This window comes from Enhydra lutris, unplaced genomic scaffold (assembly GCF_002288905.1).
Source record: "Enhydra lutris kenyoni isolate GAN:26980312 unplaced genomic scaffold, ASM228890v2 scaffoldscaffold6, whole genome shotgun sequence".
Taxonomy (NCBI): domain Eukaryota; kingdom Metazoa; phylum Chordata; class Mammalia; order Carnivora; family Mustelidae; genus Enhydra; species Enhydra lutris.
Genome location: NW_019154090.1, coordinates 3,301,683 through 3,324,540, shown reverse-complemented (window position 1 = coordinate 3,324,540; position 22,858 = coordinate 3,301,683). Strand labels below are relative to the sequence as shown.

Genomic DNA, 22,858 nt, shown 5'->3' with positions numbered 1-22,858 from the left:
GGCAGCAGGTGGGGCCGTGGGTGGGGTCTGGACAGGCTCACATCCCCAGCACAGTCCTGCTTTCTTGCCTCCTCCCCACCTCTTCTCCCCCTCCCCCTCCAACCATGGAGGTCCAGGTGTGGGCGCAGACCCCACTGCACAGGACAGCACCAATGCGGGGTGACTGCAAGGGCCCGGGGGGCTCAGGTCGGGGGAGATGCTCTTCCCCAACATGGAAGCCTCTCCCTGCTCAGAGCCCACAGCCTGTCCCTGCTCTGTCTCGTGGGCCTGGTCTTCGGGTCACCCCCTCGGGAGGCCTCTTGTCCCCTGGCCTTCCCTCCCAGGCTGGCCACAAGTTCCTGTGGGTCCGCAGCCCTGACAGCACCCCGGGGGAGCTCCCCACAGCCAGCACGTGGCCTGCGGCTGTGTGTGGCAGGAGGACACCCCACGGAATGACTGCAGGGACACTGCACTACCCAGGAAACCCATCCCAGGCAGAGAGGCCAGCACGCCGGGGTGGCGCCAGGCTGGAGCGGTGGCGGGCTCGGAGTTCCCGGGAAGGAGCTCGCGGAATAGCCCGGCGGCCGTGGGTGTGGGGCTGTCTGCCCGGCCGCTGCGTCTTCTCCCTCCGAACTGCACCCTGTGTCCATGGAAGGACTCGTTCTCAGTTCTTGTGGACACTGCGGGGACATTAGTTCTGTTTTGAACCCCAGCCAGGGACAAAGCCAGGGTTTGGGGCTTCGACATAGGGCCAAGCAGGAGGCTGGGGCGTGCGGCTTCTGACCCGTGTCCCTCCTCCCTGAGCCAGGCCTGCTGTCCCTCTGCTGCCCCAAACTCCCTGCAGCCTGAGTGCCGTGCGGGGACAGTTCTGGAGCTGCCACCGCCCTGGGCCTGCTGCGTGCCGGGCCCTGGGCTCCGGGCTTCTGCGCCGGTTCACTTAAGTAGCCGCAACCCCGGGAGGCGGGTGCCGTCGTCCTCTGTTTTCAGGGGAAAAAAGCGCAGCTCAGAGGACACAGGGCTGCCCCCATCACAGAGCTGGAGGGTGACGGGGTGGGGACTGAAGGTCTGGGTGGCCTGGGCTGAGATGCTGCACTCCGAAAGCGCTCCTCTAGGCGAGTGAACGGAGTCGGATGTGGGGGCGGCGCTGAGGGGCTTGGAAATCCCTGACGAAGGCACGGCAGGTGTGGGTGGCGAGTGGGAGCCCGAGGCCATGGGGGGCGTGGGGAGCCAGGGCACGCAGGGGCGAGCCGGACAGGGCCGAAGCACAGCAGTGAGCGGGGTGCGCGGCTGGTCCCCCCACAGGCCCCAAGGGGACAGGCACATGAGGAGGGTGGCTGGGGGTCACCCTGGGAGCTGTGTGGGAGCCCGGCGTGAGTCCCAGCGGTGCTCTTTCCCGTGTGCTCCATGCTCTGTGGAAGGAGCCCTTTCCCCCAGGGAGTCAGGTCAGCACCGGGTGGGGAGGCTCAGCCCACGGAGTGTGGTTCTAGAGGCTTCTCTGGGGTTTTGTGAGCTGTTGGTAGGGACCTCGGCTTGGGAATTCTGTGGGTTTTGGCAGAAGGTTCTCGTCAGTGGGTGATAGGGTCTGAGGCAGAGGAGGGGTTGGGGGAGTCCAGTGGGTGAGAGCAGGCCACGGGGACAGGCAGGGCTGGGGGAGCCTCGGCCTCTGTGGATGGGACAGCCCGCCCCCCCGCCCCCCCCACCCCCGAGCAGCTGCAGGTCCAAGAAGCCCTCCAGTGATGGCGGAGAAGGTGGCGCTTTCCACAGGGGTGTGACTGCAGTTCACCTCCCGTGACTCAGTTTCCCTGGCAGATGAGAGATGGCGAGATGGTAGTGAGCAAAGGAGCACGTCACAAAGTTGGGGTTCATGGACCTCAGAAAGTCTGGGGCTTTGTGGCTCTGGAGAGAGGGGCTTTCTTCCCCAAGGCCCCGTATGCACCGCTCAGCAGCAGCAGGCTGGGATGGGTCCGTGCGCAGAACACCCTGGAGCGGGCACTGGGGGGTGGGTCCGTGCATAAAACCCTCCCCCACCAGCCTCCCTCCCAGCCGATGAGCAGGGTCTGGCCCACATCACGGCCCCTTGTTCATGGACAGCTCTGGAGTTCTGGCCAAGCCCTGGGGAGGACCGCTGACCTGGCCCAGAAGGAGGAGAGCGCGGGGACTGCCAGCCACCAGGGTGCCCACTCTGCCCCACACTGTGCCTGGGGGACAGGGGTGTGCACCCAAGTAGGGAATTATTCTGTATATTCCAGGAAAGTCAGGAAACAGGGTATTTGATATTTGATGATTGATGGTGAAATTAATAAATGTCCCTTCATGCTCTTGTTTCTCAAAGTATCAGGTGAGCCCAAAACACACCTGCCTGCTGTGTTTGGAGTGTGGAGCATTGATGGGTCTGGTGGCAAGGCTGTCCCCAACCCCAGGAGGATGGGGCAGAGGGACACCTACACCTTCAGTCCTCCTGGCCTTGCAGGGCTCCCTGGGGCTGGCCCCACGCTGGAGAAGGCCCTTGGCTGTAGGCAGAGCTGTGGGGCCAGGCCTGGCCCTGATGGCATGGTGTCCTGGAAACAGGGCCAGGGTCATGGCCAGCTGTGGCCCAAGCTGTGCTTCCCAAGGTCAGAGGGCCCTATGGTGATGGCCCCACCCATCACAGGTGTATTTCTCCCACGCAGGCTCCATCGCGGCCAGGCGAGACTGGGGCAGCTGGCCTCACGCGGAGGCAGGCTGGGGCCGCTGGGGTTGGAGGCTGGGCCATCACGTGGAGGCCCAGGTGCCCACGGAGGGGAGGGGAGCCCACGGAAGCTACCACACTCTGGCGGCATCTCTCCGGCTTCCAGCTGCTGCTCCAAGCCAGCCGCACAGCCCTGCCGGGGGGCTGGGAAGTGTAGGAAGCCCCGACCCTGGCGAGCTGTGGAGGTCCCTGCACCACTGGCCCAGGTCAGCTGCTAGAGCCCAGGTCACTGGGCAGTGGGACAGGGTGGGTGCTGTGTGATGGTGCAGCTGGGTCACCTCCATGAGGGTGGCTGATGGCTGGGCCTCAGTCACCACCCTGGGCCTCTGCTGGTGGGAGCCTGGCACCAACGGTCTGATGGAGGAGGGGATGAGTGAGTGTCTGTCTGATGGAGGAAGGTATGAATGAGTGTCTGATGGAGGAGAGGGTGAGTGATGGAGGAAGGTATGAATGAGTGTCTGACGGAGGAGAGGGTGAGTGAGTGTCTGATGGAGGAGGGGGTGAGTATCTGATGGGGGAGGGGATGAGTGAGTATCTGATGGAGGAGAGGGTGAATGAGTGATGGAGGGAGACGTGTGTGTCTTTGGGGGAGTGAGGGAGTGTGTCTGATAGAGAAAGGTATGAATGAGTGATGGAGGATAGGGTGAGTGGGTGTCTGATGGAGGATGGGGTGAGTGAATGTCTGATGGAGGAGAGGATGAGTGAGTGTCTCATGGAGGAGGGGATGAATGAGTGTCTGATGGAGGAGAGGGTGAATGAGTCTCTGTTGGAGGGAGGCCTATGTGTGTCTGATGGAGGGCGGGAGGGAGTGTGTCTGATGGAAGAAGATATGAATGAATGTCTGATGGAGAGAGGCCTGTGCGTGTCTGTTGGAGGGTGGGAGGGAATGTGTCTGATGAGGGAGGGAGGGAGTGTGTCTGATGGAGGAAGGTATGAATGAGTGTCTGATGGAAGAGTGTTTCCGCCCTCAGCGGGCATGGAGGCTGCCAGCAGGTTAGAGATCGCAGCTCCCACGGTTGAGGCTGGAAGAGACCTGGGCTCAGCACACCCAATGAGCTCGGTAGACACCAGTAACGGTGGTGCCCCCTGTTTGTTCCAGCATCTTGTCTCCGAGTGTCCTCACCCCTCAGCACCCCTTAGGGTCCCTGGGGCAGGTGACAGCTGAGGACCAGAGGCTCAGGTCGTGGAGGGTGTTAACAGGAGGCAGAGCTGGGCCTCGACTTCAGCCCCTGTGTGTGTGCGGTGGCTCTCGGCAGTGGCCCTCGGCACTGGTGCGGGCGGAGCAGACACATGACCTCCTTGTGCAGAGCCGGAGCCTCGTGGACGGTGCAACTGCGTCCCTTATTCCCGTGCGGCCCACACGGGCATCTGGTCAGCCGGCTGCCCGAGGCCATGGCTCCTACTGCCACGCACCCCCCACCCTTCATCTCCTCCGTCCCGTGTTTCCCGGGTTCGCAGCACAGGACCCGGTGTGGGGCATCTGTTTGGTAGAGAGGGGGGAGGGCCCCGTGGGACCAGGAGCCCAAGCTGGTGACAGGTGCTCATGGGACACACACCCACATGTGCATACGCTGTCCCCTGGGGTACCACGTCCCTCACCTTGCCCTTGGCTGGGTGCTCCAGACCTTCACCTCCCGTTGGGGCCCCCAAAGCCTGTCGGCGCGCTCCCTGCCCTGGCCAGCGCTGGCATCCTGGCCTCTCCTGCGTGCACAGGTGGGAACCAGGCCTGGAGACAGGCACAGCCTCTCTCTACCCTGGCACGCCTTTTCCTGCTGCCACTCCCCCCGCAGCTCTGTAATTAGCTGCCACACTCCAGCTTTCTCCGTGGGAAGAGTCAGAAATAGGCCGAGTCTTCCCCAGCGGCACCTGCTGCTCGCTCGCTCGTCACTCGCTGGGCTGGGCTGGGCTGGAGCGTTTCTGAATCGGGGGAGGGAGGAGCCTCCGGGAGGAGCTGGGGAATCCTGGGGCTGGAGCACACCCACGCCCTCCCTGAGGCCTCGGCCCCCCAGCTCCTGGCCCAGCCGCCCTGGGGCTGTGTCTGCCGGTCCTCTGAGAGCCCCTGGCCACTGAGGCTCCAAAGGAAGAGCCTCCCCTGCCCCGGGGCCGCTGGAACACGCCGCATGGGGAGGGGTCTCCATGCTCTCATTTGCCGCCAGCTCTCTGCGTGGGGTCACCTGTGCTGGGCCCCGGGGTGAACCTAGGCGCTAAGACCCGATCACGTTTGGTTCTCTGAGCCTTCATGGTCTTCTCTCATCTACCTCTGACAGGGGGTGGGGTCGTCGCTTCTGGAAGCCTCCCCCACACGGAGAGCAGAGCCGTCCCCACTCGAGGGGACGGCACGCCGTGGTTCACGGGTCTAGGCTTACGGGCACTGAGCTGGAGTTTGCCTGTTCGTCCTCTTGAGCAAATTCCTCCCCCACGCTGTGAACCCGCCCTCGACCCCTTGTGGGTCTGGAGCACCTGTGCTTCCTGACAGAGTCCCGGCCCTGGGGAGGCCTGTGTCTCCTTGTGGTGGCTTCTGCCCGGTCCCTTCTGGGACAGCAGCCTGGAGGAGCCCAGACAGGGTTTCCGAAGGCAAATCCGATCTCGGTGTCCCCTCAAGCCACCCACCCTTGCCTGCTTCAAGCCATTGTATGCCTTCTCGGACTCCTGGGACGGCTACAGACCCCTCATCTGACTCCAGGCTGTGGCCCTGTCCAGCTGTCCTGCCCCACAGACGCTCACACCCCTCAGCCCGTCTAAGGAGCGGTTGCAGAATCCCTCCTCATCCTTGGGTCTCAGCCCAAGGGGTACCTTCCCGGGAGCCCGCCCTGTGCAGGTCAGCCCACGTACCTAGGCTTCGTCCTAGTGCTGTGTGGGGACAGGGTGAGCGTCTGTCCCCAAGGGCACCTGTAGGCCCCGGCACAGGACTGGTTCTCGTGTCTCACCACCGTGTCCCCAGGGCCCCGCGGGTCCTGAGTGCAACCAGAACGTGCGGCGAAGGAAGGTCGCTGAAGCCGGGGCAGAAGTTCAGAATCTCGTGAAGTGGGATCCTGGGTACCGGGTGGCCCTCCTGGGTAGGAGTGAGTCTAGACTGGACCTCTGGACACGCAGCCCTGCCCTCGGGGCCTCCTCCTCCCCTGTCCCCCGTGAGTGGGATCCTCTCTCCTGGGGAGAACCACACAGGGAGGGTTCGGGTCCTCTGCTCCAGCCCCAGCCGCCTCTATGGGGAGGGTCGGGTGAGGGGCGGTGCCTGTGCGTCACTCATGGCGGGGTCCCTAATGGGGCTGCGTCCACCCAGAGGCCTGGGTTGGAGCTGGCCTGGGGGCCAGCTGTTCCCTTGGACGGGTGACATCCAGGAGGACGCTGCGGTGCAGGGCAGGACCCGGCCGGCTTTCAGCACATGGGCCAGGGGCGTAGATCCTGGTGATGGGCCGTCGGCACTTTTGAGAGATGCAGGAACTGGGTGACAGGCCTTTCTGGGCACCCCGTCCATGGCCAGTTGGCAGCTCCCGGGCTGGGTTTTCTTGAGACATTTTTGAGAGACGACTGTGTGCCAAGCTAGCACTCCCAGACGCTCAGTGCATTACCTCATCCCGTTCTCACACTTCTGGGAGAGTCTGTAATGGGGTCCCATTTTGGAAGAGAAGACAGGCCTCCAGCAAGAGGAGGCCTGGGGTGGGGAGGCCTTGCTAGTGGGCATTTGGGGGCTTTTCAGGTTTGAGGAAATCTGTGGCCTCAGTCCCTAGGTGTCGCTTCAGGGGACCTGGCTAAGCAGCTGACAGTCACTAGTCCCCAGGCTCTGTCTCCCTACAGATGCTCCACAATTCTGCCCAGAGTCGCTTCTTCTGTGAAGCCTGCCATGATCCCTCCTCCCCTCTCCACCCTCCACCACCCTGCACGCTCTCCCCTGTCTTGAGCCCTTAGGGGACGGTCGCTGCGGCTAGAGAGGTGTGGTCTTCCCGTGGCTACCTCTTCGTGTGGTCTCGGAGGAAAGGGGTCCACGCGAAACCCTCCGCCCCCACGGTGCCTGGTCGCTTGTTGGTCACACGCCCTGTCCTGTGTCCTCCATGGCATAACATCCTGGAATGTCTTGTCCCTTTTCGTACTGTTCATCGGCCTTCCTCCTCAGACCGTGGGCTTTCCCCGGCGGAGGAGGCTGGTCGAGCGCCGTGTCTGGGGGCGTGGGACCGCCTGGCACAGAGCCAGCCCTCCCTGGTCCTTTGCTGCGGGAGCGAGCACGTGGCATTGGGAAATCGGGGACCTCTCGGTGCCAGTGGTGGTGAGGGAGCCAGATCTTGTGCGTCCCACTCCCAGGGCCGGTCGGGAGCCTTCGCCCTGGGGTCCCAGCCAGGCCTCGCGGGGGGCCGGCTCACATCCCCGCAGACCTGCAGACGTACTGTCGAAGCGGCCGCCCACGGACCCGCCGCACACCAAGCCACCAGGCGCGGCGGAGGAGCAGCAGAGCCCGGGGACGCCCTCGGCTTTGTGCTGGGACAGGGGTTCCGAAGAGACGAGCACGTCTGGAGGCTGCGTCCTCTTCGGGGCAAATGCGGTGGCCCCAGAGTCGGGGCGTTCCCAGGCTCTGCCCTGTTGTCTCCGGCGGCTAACGGTCCGGAAGTGGGACGGCTCCTGGCTCTGACCCAAGGACAACAGTGTCGGAGTTACAGAAATAATTGGCGCTTGGCACTAATTGTGGCTAATTATGCCTCTTTCTCCTGACAAGCCTTTTCTTTATTTTATGTATTTGTTTTTGGCCGGATCCTCTGACTCTTTCAACTTGAAACTGCTGGAAAGGCTCGTTCTCTGCCCGGGAGGGCGCGGGTGGGGTGGGGGCGGGCTGGGCTGGAGGGGACGGGGGAGAGGGGAGGCGGGTGGGGGTGCCCCTCCCTCCGCGCTGCAGCTCGCTCTGCTGGCCCGGGAGGCGTGGAGAGAGGCGAGAGGCGGTGCTTGCTGTCACTCCCCGTGCGAGGGCTGCCGGCCAGGCTGCTGAGGACAGGAGCGGGACAGGTGCCGCTGCAAGAGGCACTGGTGGCAGTGGCCGCCCATGCCTGGCCTGGGCAGGAGGGGTTTCCTCCCGCCTGGGGGGCATCCCGCCGTGCGGCCGCGATCGGCAGGGCTGAAAATGAGCCGCACACCCCGAGGGGGCAGGAGGTCCACCCCAGGAGCTCCCTGACAGAAGGCGACCTCCCTCCTGGGCAGGATCCTACTGGATTGGCCAGCAAGAGGCCGCCACCAGAGGTCCCCTCCCCTCCTCCAGCTTTTGGGGACTCTGCCCCCCGCTGAGCCCAGGTGGACTCTGCAGGCGGCCACGATGGTGCACAATGTAATTCTGGTGTTTTTCCGCAGACGGCTAAGCCAGAGACCGGCCGTGGAGGAGCTGGAGAGAAGAAACATCTTGAAACGTGAGTAGCTGGGGACCCCTGGCTCCTCCCCCAGGTGCGGGGGTGGGGCCGGACTCTCCCCCTGCGGCCCCCTCTGCAGGCTGGACGCTCCCCTGCCCGGGAAGTCCAGCTGCAGAAGCAAGCCCTAAAGGAAAGTTGATGGGTTCAGACATCTGCCCTTTTAAAATTAAGAGAGAGAGAGAAAAGCTCTCCTCCCGGCGTAATTGAAGATATCCCTGTTTTCAGGGTTATTTAATTAGCCCTGTGGATCGAGGGGAAATGGCTCAGCATCCTCTTTGCTTTCTGGGGTTTGTAGCAGGTTATTCTAGGGGTTTGGGAGGGAGTCCTGATGGGCGCGGGGACAGACAGCATCAGAAACCGAGGGCAGGAGCACATGGTCCTGAGCTGCAGTCAGAGCGGCTGAAGGACCCGGAAACCCCGGGAAACTGCCCCGGGCTCCCTGTCGGTCCTGGTTCCACATGGCCCCAGGGTCCCCCGGCAGGTGTGTGGTCACAGTGCCCACGGATAGCCTTCCCGGTACAGAGGACGCCGTTCTGCCTCATGAACATCCTGGACGGTTTGGGGATAAAACCCCTCAGCAGTGGTTCTTGGAGAGCTCTGTCTCTGGCCGGCAGAGTTTAGTTTTCAAAACGTTTTCTGCAAACAGTGCTCTCGAAGGGCCTGGGTTTTTCAACTATTGCTGCTCTTTTCCTCTTTCTGTGATGAATGCTGCAGATACGCTCTGAGTTTGGCGTTTTATTCTGAGAGCTCTGAGCGGCAGAGCCTGCTGGTCTGGGCGCAGAGTCCCAGCTGGTCCCGGTCCCCTGTTCCCCCCGCACCCTCTCCGGCCTGAGCGGGCCCATCCGTCAGGGGCGGCGGGACACAGTTCATCCTAAGTGACGGGATTCCAGGTTTTTATTGTCAGACTGAAGATGCTGCCCCTCCTCTTCTGGCCATGTCTGCGGGTTTAAAGAGAAGCTTGTCCTGGGTTCTTCCTGCTTCCTCTGGTGGACGGGTGAGGACGGGGGCAGTCGGGCTCTCTCAGTGACCATGTACCGGAAGGTTGGAAAATGCCGCCACTCATTCATAAAGCGACCATGTCCCAGAGGCCCTGGGAAGAGCAGCCCAGGGGTCGGTGGACAGGCTAGAGCGGCAGGGGCTCCCAGTCCGTCTCGGCCCCGCTCCTGGGGGTGCCAGGTCCTTGCACCAAGAAGCACCCTCAGGTCTACTAGTCTTGGCAGATAAGCGTCAGGGCCTCCAGAGAGGCGCCGCTGAGGGCGAGCGCGGCTGCTGAGTGGGGACCGGGCCGGCCGCGCTCCCCTTCGGTGCATGGAAGGAACAGTGGGCTTCCTCCCTGGTGGCCCCCACCGTCCCTTCTCCACCCACAAGCCGTCCGGTGTGTCTGTAGCTCAGGAGCGCCCCGGGTGTCCGGAGTGGGGGTGTCTGTGAACTTCCTGCTGGCTCCTGGTGGGGGTTATTCTGTTTGGTTCCGTGGAGCTGAGACTAGAGTGAACACGTGTGGTCTGGTATGGAGCAGTATCACCACTAGCCCCTGACCCGGGCTGCAGGCCCTCCTGTTCTAGGGCCCTTCCCGCCTGTATTCCCCCCGGGAATGCTGCCTCATCGTGTCTGCCCCTGTACGTGGGGGCTCACGAGTAACCAATCAGGCCTGAAGGACCCTCAGGACTCAGTTTGGGTGTCGTCCACAGATAAGACAGGGCCCCCTTACAGGTGATGACCCCAGACCACGTTCGGCCCGAGCTGTGCCAACTCAGGGCTTGCTTACGTGCCTGTGTGGAATCATCACAGAGTCTTGCGGTTTCGCACCGAGGTCCCCATTTCCCTGGTCAGGAAGACAACTGAAGAAGTTGTACGGTTTGTTAACAGGAGTCTTGGCAAGGAGATGGAGCCCAAGTGGCTGGTTCCACGGGCCATTCGGACCCCTGCATCGGAAGCAACAATGCATCTCTGACGATTTACAGAGGACGAGTGTGGTTTCCCAGCCACTGGCTCTATTTCTCGAACAGCTTGGTGTGGAGGCTGTGGTCATGGATGCCTTGATTTGTAGAAGGCAGAGGGCTTTCTGGGTCGGAGACACGAAGGTCCCCAAAGCCGTCACTAGGTGTTGCTCAGAGGGAACCTGTGGGCTCAGGCTTTGAGGAAAGGTTTCTTGGGGTTGGTGCCCAACAGGGCACCTGCCCCAGAGGGGGTCCCTGTAGGCCACCTTCAAACGTCCACTCTCCAAAGCACCTGTGTCACTCACATGACCTTGGTAATGACGTTTTGGTGATTAAAAACAAAGATCTAGTTTTGTTTTACCCTTTTCGCAGAGAGGCTACACTTGGCCTTTGTCCATGGCCGATTTTTTAGGAAATCTGAAGAATTAGCTTTGTGTCATCACAGAAATCCCTCAGAGCTGGCCTTAGATTGGTACTTCCACAATTTTTTCTTGATCGTCTCATCAACCTTCTGACGAGAGAGCTTCCCCATGTGCTTTCTCCTGGTGTGTCCCTTGGATTAGGAACCAAGAACATAAAAGGGCTTCATTTCCTTTTCTAAAACACTCAGACGTGAGATGAGCACGGTCTGTCGAACCCCCGTGAACCCCAGCCCCGAAGCGCATACGTGTGTGGGATGTCGTCAACCAAGGTAGATGAGGGGAGGCGAGGTCAAGCGCGAGCAGCAGGGCTCCCGTTGCTCGAGCCAGCCCTGTTTCGAGGAGTGAGCGCTGGCCCGTGAGCCTCCCTTCCCAGGAATGGAGCTTCCTACCACCTGGGACCCGAGGCTTTATTTAGCAACAGAGAGTGCCAGAAATAGGACATCCATTATCCTGAGTCCCAGGGCAAAACCTGCGTTTTACACCCGGCTCTGACTTCGGCTCTATTTTTAGCCGCCGCGTGTAGGTAAGGGCGCAGCTCGCATGTTAATAGTCACAATCCTCCAAGCAGCCCGTGCCGCGAGCCGCGGAGGCGCCCTCAAAGGCTGGGCCACGTCGGTGCGCTCGCTCCGGCGGTGGGAGCCCGCCGGCTGCCTGGTATCTTCAGGTGTGAGATAATCCCTGAAAATGTAAATTCCAGGCAAGCTTATGTTGGCCGAGGCCAGGGAGGGGTGTTCCTTGTGGGTGCTGGTTGGCTGGAATTGTGTGTATTCCTGTAAAGCCGAAGGGAAAACGGCAGTGACAGCTCTGTTACCGTCCCTATCGGACAGCCGCATGCGACGCGTGTTAATAGTCACGCGTGTGCCCGTTACCCTGCTGCAATGCTTGTGGGCGCCCTCTGTACTCCGGGGCGTAAATACACGGAGGGTAGATATTTGGTTGCAGGGCAGGGCAGAGGGAGGGCTGCTTCCTGTTTCTCCTGCAAGTAAATTTGCGCAGCCCAGTGTATGTGCTGAGTCCGGACATGGAGAAAGTCGAGGAGAAGGCCTGGAAGGTGGGCAGAGCTTCCCCCGGTGCCAGTGTCCCTGTGGGGCAGTGAGACCACGGTCTGAACGTGGCTGGCCAAGTGCAGGGACACCAGCCGTGACACAGGGAGTCCCCGATGACCCTCTTCAGCCACCAGAATCGCAGAGGCTGAGAGCTTACTTCTTTACCAAAGGAGAGTCTCAGCCCATTTTTCTTTCTTTCTTTTTTTTTTTTTTTGTTCTTCTGTTTTAACCTTTCTCAGAGAGGAATGATCAGACAGAGCAGGAAGAAAGAAGAGAAATCAAGCAAAGATTGACAAGAAAGGTACAGTGATTTGAGTGTCTTATCCCTGGATCTTGAGGGACAGGTGACAGGTGCACTGGGAGTGGGGTGGGGGTGAGGTGACGCAGGGCCTCTCCATGTCGCTCAGTGACGTCTTCCTGGATGGCAGCGAATTCACTCCCCGGATGCTGGGAGGGCAGTGCCCCTGCCATCCCAGCGTGGCCCTCTGTGCCTGGGTGACAGGTCGGGTCTGATGACATTTCCGTGGATCTCTCGGGGAGCCAGATGGTGACAGGGCATCACCTTCATTTACGGGAGATCTCCACACACAGCTTGGGTGTCCGCGTGCAGTGACCTTCCGGGCTCCTTGGTTCCTCCAGCTTGTCTGGAAGCTCCTGGTTGCAGAAGCGTTTTACTAGCCTCGAGGGTTGGGTGTGGGACTCGCTGGGTGGAGGTGGGTCTGGCCAGCCTAGGTGGCAGCCCCACAGCCTGGTCCCTTCCAGAGCCCCAGCCGTGTCTAAACTCAGCATCCGGGCCTCGCCCGTCTTCTGTGCGCCCTGGAGGACTGACAGACGCTCTCCCCTCGCGGGAGGTGGGTCCTCCCTGAGCTTGCCTCGGGGGTACTGCTCATGGCCGTCTCTGCTCGCTCCAGACCTTTTCTAGAAGCTTGCCTGGAGGGTCCAGCGCGCCGGGGCTGCGCTGGCAGAGCCGTGGGGTCACTGTCGGGGCCGCAGTCCAGGCCTTCCCGCTGGCCCTCGCAGGCGTGAGGGTTGACTGTCCCAGTTTCTGACTTTCCCGTATCCCTGCAGACACGTGCTGTCTGTCTGAGGGCTCGAGAGCGCAGGTGTGGCCGCGGGCGGCTCACGGGCCTTCTCTGATTTCAGCTGAATCAGAGACCCACAGTGGACGAGCTGCGGGACAGGAAGATTCTGATCCGGTTCAGCGACTACGTGGAAGTGGCGAAAGCTCAGGACTACGACCGGCGCGCAGACAAACCCTGGACGCGCCTGTCCGCGGCCGACAAGGTCCGGGGGCACCGTCCCTGCTGCCTGCTGGGTGGGGTGGGGGACGGCAGCACCTGAGGAGGGCAGACCGCGACAGGCCAGCAGGTCTGTTCCTGGGGCAGGGTTGGGGGAGGGGAGGGGTGCCACCCGCTGTGGAAATGGCCGCCGTGCTGCGCCCTGAGGTCGGCTTCACAGAGGTGGTCTGGGCGGGGCTGCGGCTGCGGCTAGGTGACAGTTTGGTCCTTGGCAATCAATGTCTGGACACATTTTTGGTGTCAGAAATGGGGGGCAGTGAGTGGAGCCCAGGGATGCCCCTGAGCTCCCTGTGATGCACAGGACGGCCCCACCCAGGGTGACCCGGTCCCCAGGGTCAAGCGTGTGGGAGCTGAGAAACTGGAGGCTGGCGGGAAAGAGGTGGGGGACGGAGGTTTAGGCAGAGTCCACTACAGCGACACGGTGCAGAGAGGCCGAGGCCCGCAGGAAGGCGTGGGCAGTGTAGACGGAGGCGGCTCTGGCTCCGTCCCCACCGCTCCGGGGTGAGGTGTTTCCGGGGGCCTCCGGCGTGAAGCACGGGAAGGGAGTGGGGAAACAGCGGGTCCCAGAAGCTGTGCGGGAAGCGGAGGGACCGAGTGAGTCCTCCCCTAGCCTCGCTGTGCCGGGACTGGACCCTGAATCCGGCCTGTCCACCAGCACACGTCCCGTGAGCCCCAGAAAATCCCGTGGGAGGCGGGTGGTCATTTCCCCCGCGGAGGCTCTGCAGGTGGCTGGCGTACAAGGGCTCGGAGGGCAGCGTCCTGTCCCAGGGCACACGACTCCAGCTTCTCCCCAGCTCTCAGCTGGCCCCTGGGGGGCTCACCCGTGGGGACCCAGGGTCCCAGGGGACTGGGGAGGCTGGACGAGGCCGGGGACAGGCCCGACACGCTGTGGTGCGCACCTCACCCACACGTGACAACGACGTGTTTGTCCCGTGACATAGGGGCACCGCGTGCCCAAGGCTGGAACAGCTTCCTAATGATCTCGTTGCACAATTCCGGGTGAGTTCACCCCAAGCCCGACTCCCTGCGTGATCTGGCTCTTAAGATGCCGGCAGGTGGCTCCGCCCGGCTCTGTGTGGCGGCCGAGTGCCAAGGGGGCTGGGGGGCGTCCCTGCCCCGGCCTCTCTGGGACGTGGCCATGCGCTGGCCGGGTCCTGGCTGGGGACGACGGCGACCAGGTGTCAGAGGCTGAGTGCTCGGCCCAACGATGATTCTGCTCCTCTGGAAATACCTTCCAGAACGCCAGAACTCGGGGGACATTAGGAACTACTGTCCATCCCCCGGGCTGCTGGCCTTCTCTGTGCCTTTCGTAACGCCCGTCTCTGACCCGCAGGCGGCCATCCGTAAGGAGCTAAACGAGTACAAGAGCAACGAAATGGAGGTGCACGCGTCCAGCAAGCACTTGACAAGGTGGGCTTCTGCGGCGCCTCTGCTGGTGCCTGTCCTGGCTGCCTTGAAGCCACAGAGAGAGGCAGAGCCCTGCGTGTCTGGGCGCCTGGGGCCAGGAGCTCTGCGGAGAGCGGGAGGGACACGTGGCTTCGGGGCGTGCAGGGCGGTGTTCCTGGGTCCGCCGTGTAAGGAGCTCGTGTGCGCACCAGAGAATTGGCCTCAAAGCAGCAAACAGGACGTACCTGTCCGCCGACCGTCCTTCCCATCGTGTCCGGACCTCTCGTGACCGAACCCGGCCGGTCTGTGCCGACCAGAGGTCACCAGATCCCTTCCACTTACTGGTGCCTGTTTCCCTGCCTTTACAGTCGCGTAGTTAATACAAGCAGATCCTTCCCCAAACCCTTCAATATTTGGGTCCCTACGGCGTGCCGGGTGTCACGCCAGGCATGGAGGCAGCAGTGATGCGTTAGGTAAAGGGGCCCCCGCGCCGGGGAGCCGCTGTCCCGGTGGGGCGCGTCGGCTATCCTCCAGCACTGGGCTGTCCGCGTCACGGTCAATGCGGGCTCTGGACGTGCTGCCCCACAGGGGCCGCGGGTCTGCAGAGGGGGACCGAGGGGGAAGACTGGCCTCCCCGTGCTCACTGGCTGTGTGTGTGTTCTTCCCTCTGCCGCGACAAGCAATATGGTCTCATGTTCCCTCCGTCTTGAGACTGTGCTTGTGATGCTGCAAGCTTCCGCCCGAAGCAGTCCCTTTGCCACGTCCCCCGCGGCCTCGAGAGGCTCACGCCCCAGAGACGGAGAGAAGGGAGCCCTGAGAGCAGATTCTGCCTTCAGCTAAAATAGCGACTCCTTTCCTTTTCTGGTGTGTCCCCAAGTGGCCACCGTGGCTGTTGTTGAGGACACTCACTGTGTAGGTCAGTGTGGCTGCGGGGCAGAGCTGGCTGTGAGGGGTTCCATCCCCCAGGACGGTTTCGGGGTAAATGTATTAAGGTGGGAGAGGAGGTTGCAAGAGCAGGAGAAAATGATTCCCAATGAACAGTTTAAAATTTGTTAAGGTTCCCCCCCATGGCTGGCGTACATTTGAGCAAGAATATGTCATCTTAGTTTGGATTATCCGGAACACGCAAAAACGTTGAAGAAATCAACATTGTCCAGTAAAATATTCAAAGCTATTTTTAATGTTTACCATGTTAAAGAAAAAGGGTAGAATTGTTATGTAGCATCGCGTGTGTTAATGTCAAAATACCGAGTACAATTTCCCATTACACGTTATTAAGGGTCGTTGACTGAGGATACACGACTTCTCTCCTAAGTCCTTAATACCTTTCCTAGATCAAGGAATTTTAAGAGTTGGCTGAAAACTTGGACATCAGGAAATAGGATTTTTATACCACATTTTAGCACTTAGTCTCCGTTTTGAAAAGCACAGTAGTTTAGTCACCTGAGACTTTGTGAAACAGATCACGTTACCACAAACACGTTACCGACGTACAAAACCAAAACCAAAACCAAACGGTAACCCTGATTTCCAAAATTTTGCTCGGTCGATTATTACTTCTGATTTTAGCAAACCTTGGCCTCACACACTTCAGGAGCTTAGCCAACAGCCTTCACACTGAGTTTTAGGCAGGATTCAGCAAATCATTCCTTCTGGGGTCCAGCGCAGGCCCGGGGCCCCGGGGCGCTCGGAGGCCCTCCAGCACCGGAAGCGAAGCGGGCCCGTCCTCGTGTCCCTTGTGGGCTCTGAGCCGCTTTTAACGGCCACACGCTTGTTAGTGGGAGGTTTTGGCCATTTCAGCTTCCAATGTGTGACCCTACGCTGTCTGCCTTTTTGTACTTCCTAGATTCCACAGGCCATAGAGATTTTCTTCTGAGAAGAATTTGTGTTTAATTTTTGATACCGACACTGAACATTCATCAGGGAACTTTCCTGAAGCTCGGCTCTCGACTCCCTGCCGCGTCAGCGAGAGGGGCAGGACCACTGAGGCAGGTGAAGTCGGGGCTGTGCTCACCTGCAGGAGGGGAACCCAGAGGACGCCCTTCGTGCTCTGGTGTCCACGGAGTGGGGGCTGTCGGGCCCGGGGGAGACCCAGAGCTGCTCTCCCAGAAGAAAACTGTCATTTGCCTTTGAACCCGGTTTTTCAGTTCTGCAGCGAAACGGAGGCTGGGGACGCGCATGTGCCGGTGCCCCCCCGGGCCTCGGACGGGGTCGGGCTGCACGGCCGCGTGCAGGATTGTGTGGAAAGGACATTTTTATTCCAATCACAGTTAATTTGAAAACTCTTTAAGTTCATGTTCCACAAAATTATTGACTGTATTATACTTTTCTTTTTTTTTATATAATGTCTAACAAAAAAATGCAGCTGCAACATTTTGATTCCTGTTAATTTTGTTCTTTAATTAAATGACTACTTATTGCAGGAAACAAACCCGGGTTTTATGTTTTCATAGAGTTGGGAGGAGAGTGGGGATCTGTGAAATAAGTTGGGTCTTATTACTTTTGAGCCGTCAGATCCAAACACATAAAAGAGAATTCCAACTTTTTGTGTGCTTTGTTTTGTAAATTCTGTTAGTACATGTGATTTGTGCTTGAAAATCAGATTATCTTTTTCAAGTGAATTTTAGTTCATGTATCATTGAATAATGATCCCAGAGGTAAGCAACAACTTGGTGGAAAATTCTACCATGGTGGAAATTGGGCCGTCTTTGAGTGTTTTTAGATTCACGTATGCAGACATTATGGAAAACTCTGTTATAGGAGACAAAGGTTTAGAGGGAGTGGATGTTATAAAAAGAACATTCACCCTAGCACAAAGGTAAAACGTAATGTTGGCACAAAGAGGGAAAATAAAAAAAAAAAATAATGTTCCCAAAAGGTATTTTTACTTGGCCTTTGAATATGTGTCCTCACAGGGGAGCCCGCCCGCCGGGTACATGGTGAGGCAGGAAGCCCGGGCGCTCGGAGCCTAACGTCAGGAGCTTGCAAACCCTGTTGCTTAAACCCCAGCCCTGCGCTGTTCACCAAGATACTTTCTCTCCAGGAAGACCGTCTCTCTCTCAAAATACTGCTGTACCTTCTAAAGGAGACGACTGCGACCAACACATTCTCCGCCTCCTGTAGACGTCAGCCGCTGGCGGGGCGGGGGCAGCCCTGGGGGCAGGTGCATGTCCTCTGACGTCACTGCACACCCTACCTCACGGCTTGCCGTGACCTTTCTTGCTCAACTTCTTTAACGCCGAGGTGGGTCAGGTGCCCTGGAAACTGCCCACCCCGTGCAGCAGCGCTTTGTCCGGCCCGTCCTGGATGCTGGCGAACGTCGTGTCAGTTAGCTGAACTCTTTGAAAGAAATCCCCGTTAGGGTGGGGAAATCCCAGCTCTGCCTCTCCGTGCTGTGCCGCCTTCTGCGAACTGCTTCACTTCTCTGAGCCTCAATTTCTTTGTCTATGAAATGAGATGCTCTAAACCTTTTCTAACTAGAAGTCAGTTCTTTAATTTTACAAGCACGTGTGTGTATGTTTCTATATAATATATATATAATATTTTATATTGTATGTGTAATATATACCTATACGCTATTCATAACCCATTATTTGTGGCCAACCTCCAGAAAACTTTAAATTTTTTTTCCTATTCTACACTATTTTAGCAGCTCCCTATTTTCTTTTATTCAGTTTAAAATATTAAGTGGGAGTCCAAATTATGTAAAAGTGAGATTTCAATCTCCTTAACATGGAAATATGCATGGACTTACTATGAAACAAAAAAAGGAAAAGGTGCTTCTGTTGGAAACTGTGCCGGCAACCAAGGCGGAAAGGATCACTATTGCTTGGAAGATGGGCCTCTGGGTAGAGGTGACTTGGCAGATGGGATGTGTGTTCAGGTTTTTTGCCCAAGCAAAGTTCCATAATTAGTGGATAAGTAAAATTCAAGATGGAAATAAGGCACCAGAGACCCAGCGGAGGGTTTGGTTTGGTTTGGTTCAGGCTTAGGGTTCTAAGACATCCGAAAACCAGAAGACAGTTTCATTGTAACCAAAATTTTTTAGCAACAGTATCTAACTTCTCTACGGTATTTTTATTAATTATAAACTATTCCTCTAAGTTGTATTTCCATAGTTCACGTTCTTAGCTGGTATCACAGAGGTCGAGAGAGCCAACTGAAGCTGGAGTCGGGCGTGTTCACTCCAAAGAAGCCTGCACGGAGGAAGGCTCTGACAGGTGTCCCCAGTGCCCCTCATCCCAGCTGGAGGAGCAAAATTAGGAAGCAGCTTGTAAATCTCACGGGTGATATGCAAGCTGGTGTATATAAATGCACATACGTTCTATAAATTTGAAGAGAAAGAGCATATATATAAGAGCCTGAGGTCTTAGAAAAAAACGTTTCTGCTGCCTCCCTGCTCAGTAACAACCACAAACCGAATCACCACAGTCTTCACTACGGGAGTCCTCAGTGCATTGACTTCACAAATCAATTGTTCTAATTTCCACAAAATAAACTGTGATTAACTATTAAAGTAACAATACTATTAAGTCATTGAAGGAATTCTGCTTTTAAGGAGATTAAAAGATTAAAACCATAATTGATTATTTTATGGGAGGAAATTAAATCCCTTCTAGAAGTATCAAGTTTTAACCTGGCATGATAGGAAGAATAGTACATTGTAAGTCTTTGTAAAAAAAAAAAAAACATTTTTAAGCATGTTGAAAGGACTTTGAAATTATATTACATAAGTAATGTTTAGGCAATTGAGATGGCCAAAAAAACCCGAAAACAAAACAAAAAAACCCCAAACCCAAAAAACCCCAAACCCTAATGTCAAGAAGTCCATCTTGTGGAAATACATGGTAATTACAAGTCTAAATTCTGGAGGTGAAAAGCCAAGTTTTTAGCTACGTACCCATAGTTCTTTAATAGCAACTCCAAGTCCGGAACTGTAAAATTCTAATCACATTGTTAAAATTATTAGTCTTACATGCTTCTAATCTCAAACCCATTCTTTTTCAGAGTTTTTTACAGAGTTTTTCATGTGAAAGGAACGTCCAAGAAGATGCTCGTAAGAAACTGAACATGTTGAGACTCAAACTGAACGTATGAAAATATCCTGAAACAGTGAATTACCATAAGTTAATTTCTCTTAGATAATGTTAGAATGAGCAGTGGAAAAGCTACTAGTTACAAGTTCCCACAGTTTCATGAGAACAGAATGGCATTTTATGTTAAGTAATAGAAGTAACTTTTTTTTTTTTTAATTTTATTTTTTTAAACATATAATATCTTTTTATCCCCAGGGGTACAGGTCTGTGAATCGCCAGGTTTACACACTTCACAGCACTCACCATAGCACATACCCTCCCCAATGTCCATAATCCCCCCCCCCCCAACCCCCCTCCCCCCATTAACCCTCAGTTTGTTTTGTGAGATTAAGAGTCAATTACGGTTGTTAGATCTCCTTTAAAGAAGGTGAGCAGGGAAATTCTTAAAAAAGCACATTTTTTTTACAATAAGCCATGGTAAGAAACTCTGGATCTGGTGTACATGCTAATAATTCTTAAAGTTAAAACCATGCTTTTGTATGCACATTATTGCTTTCTGAATGCAATGTCGTCCCCTTTTTCAAAGATACAAGTACTGCAAGTGCACAGGTGTGCCCCCCAAACGAACGGTGCCTTCCCTGGGTTCCACCCGGGAACTTGGTTACAGTGGGGACTCCTGGTGTGGCACAGAGCGGTCTCGGGAATGTCTAACACCTTGCTCCACTTTTTACGTCCCAACTCAGATTCGTGTGCTCCTATTCCCTGCCGTGTCCTCGTGACCAGTCTTCTGCTTCTGTTGTCTCTTTGCAGCACTCGTGATTCCGTCTGCACTGGCTGTAACTCTCCACCGGCTGTGCTCGGGAACTACGTAGGAATTCGGGGACAGCCACCGTGAGTGGGTCAGCTGTTAACAGGTGGTAGTGACAGGTGGCTGAAGAGCTGGCTGGAGCAACTGCGAGCTTCACACCATGTGCTGAGGTCAGAGTCAGAATTTGTCAGCGTTGACTGCCAGGTCACTGGGGCGTTAAGTGCGGAATGAAAACCACACAGCCCACTAGGGCTCGGAGGGTCTGCTAGGCATCCGTGGCATCAGGATTTGGTGGCATTTACGTCGCTGTAGTAACATCTCTTAGACTGGACTAAGTTTCTGCTTGGCTATACTAAGGATGCAAAATTTGTTCTCTCCCCCGTATGTTCTTCTGGAATAGTTAGGACTTTGCGGCTCAGTTTGGTTGAGGAAGTGTGGTAAGCCTGCACCAGCATGTGTTGAATTCCAACCCAGGTCAGAAATACAAATTATTGGCTAGAATGGTCATTTATTTTTAATATGCTTGAAATAGGAAAATCAAGAAGTTGTAGTTATCTCACATAATCATTAGGCTCTGCTAATACAAAATTGATTTAAATCACCATTTTTGTTAAATAATGAGATAAGTTGAGAAACACACTGTATAGTAAAGAAGAGAGAGATCCAATCATTAAAGGTTTGCTTCTACACGAGGGATCTTGCAAACGACAGCCCACCAACCCAATCTGGCCTGCCTTTTTTTTTTTTTAATGGCTTGCAAGCTAAGACTGGTTCTTATATGTTTACACAAGTACCTACATATATTCTCAAATTTACCTGTTGGCCCACACAGTGTAAAACATTTTCTATATGGTCTTTTAGATAATTTGCCAACTCCTGCTCTAATTTTTCTTAAGTGTAAATAAATATATAAAATGTTAAAAATGAATCACACAGAACAAAGTCAAGCAACTACATGTTTTTTAAACACTTAAAATTTTTTTACATCAAATCTGTCCCAGACATCGTCTGTCCCAAATGTCAATATTCATTATAAACTCATACTGACGGTAGTCGAGTTGCATAAAATGCACATTTTATGAGGTAAATAATAAAGGCCTTATTGACGTTAGCAGCATAAACCAAAATCATAGTATCTAAACTGAAATTCAAGACACTGCACCAAATAGATCTCACTCAAAACATCGCACTCAAAACATCTGTATTCCTGAAGAAAGCCTCTAGATACTATTTTAGAGTATTTCCATGGGCTTTACTTGGTCTAATGTTTTTCATATTTCAAAAAAAAATTGTTTTGAGAGAGCATGGAGTTGGGGAGAAGGGCGGAGGGAGAGGGAGAGGGAGAATCTTAAGCAGGCTCCACACAGTGTAGAGCCTGACGCGGGGCTCAGTCGCACAACCCTGAGATCCTGTCCTGAGCCAAAAATCAAGAGTCAGATGCTTAACTGACTGAGCCACCCAGGCGCCTCCCCAAGTATGCTTTTCAGAAAGCCCAAAACTAAACATCACAAATATAACCATTAAAAATATAGTATCTTGGATGATAAAGTCTATGTACACTTGACAAGCCTACACAGTTCTTCCAAGGGGCCAATAAAATGGAAATCCATAGAATTCTTTGGGACTACATTGGTGCTATTGTTTTTAAAATTCAAACGCTCCTCGTTTTTACAAAACATGGATATACACATTTCACGTCTTCCTAAAATAACTTTAAAAAAATTATTTAAATTCACCTAATATATTAATATATGTAGTGTTAGTTTCAGAGGTAAGTTTAGTGATTCATCAGTTGCGGACAACACCCAGTGCTCACCCCATCACGTGCCCTCCTTCGTGCCCATCCCCCGGTTACCCCGTCCCCACTCCCTCCCCTCCGGCCGCTCTCAGTTTGGAAGGGGTTCGGTTCTTGCTTGTCTCTGTATGTAGAGCTGAGCACAGTATGTGACACAGACACTCAGGTGGCTGGTTGACTAATACTTTATGATCCGTTTTAACGGAAAAGCGACTATACGGGATTTGAGGGTCTGAGAGTTTCAGGCACATCTGCCCTCTTTGAATTCAGTGAATTCCCACCTAGAAACACCCCGTTTGTTCCCTCATTCATTCACACTGTTGCAACCCTACTTTTCTTGGCACATTTTTAGGTTCTGGAAACAGTGGCCTAAGTTACTATTCATAAGTGAGTAAGACAGACAAGGTCCCTGTTGTCATAGACTTTACAGCAGTGGGGTTTATGGGAGGGAGGAAGAAAGAAGTTTCTGGAGTGATAGTAAGATTGATAGGGCTGTGCGGGAGGATCCCTCTGAAGTACTGTTTACGTGAGACTCAAAGGACGGCATGTGCGTGGGGAAGCAGAGCCACAGGAGCAAAGCCTTGAGGACAGGAATGCGACCGTCCAAGCGCCAGGCCTGGAAGTCTGCTGAACGAGGGAGAGGAGGAGCAGGAGGCAAGTGAGGAAAGAGGCAGAGGCCAGCTCACCTAGGGGCTTTCAGGCCCTGATCTAAAGGCTGGGTTTTAAATGCAGAAGACACCTCTGCACAGGTTTGGTGCATCTGTGTTTTATTAAGTCAATTCAGGTGAGATGCCGATAGCACGGAGTTAACCGTGTTGGGACTGCCCTTTAGTGGCTCCTGGTCCACTCACCAGCCACTCAACCGCTGCTTCCGTCTGGTTCATCACAACCAAAGGAGACTCCATATCCTCGAAGTAGGCACTGCCCAGCTTCCCCTTCCCCAAGCCCCTGGCAGCCCCCAACCTGCTTTGTCCCAGTGGATTTACGTATTCTGGGTGTTACCTATCCATCCAATCCGACAGCATAACCTTTGTGTTTA

At 55.8% G+C, this 22,858-nt stretch overlaps 1 protein-coding gene across 1 annotated transcript in view; it reads left to right on the top strand.

The window, feature by feature from the left end:
- The window catches only part of LOC111141500 (phosphatase and actin regulator 3), a 203,470-nt gene extending 187,428 nt beyond the window's left edge, over window positions 1–16,042 (top strand). Inside the window, exons 9-13 of the mRNA XM_022494105.1 lie at window positions 8,036–8,091; window positions 11,736–11,797; window positions 12,640–12,780; window positions 14,128–14,204; window positions 16,027–16,042. Of these exons, the coding sequence (XP_022349813.1) occupies window positions 8,036–8,091; window positions 11,736–11,797; window positions 12,640–12,780; window positions 14,128–14,204; window positions 16,027–16,042 (352 nt within the window). The remainder of the gene's footprint in view (window positions 1–8,035; window positions 8,092–11,735; window positions 11,798–12,639; window positions 12,781–14,127; window positions 14,205–16,026) is intronic.
- Window positions 16,043–22,858: the final 6,816 nt, after the last annotated feature.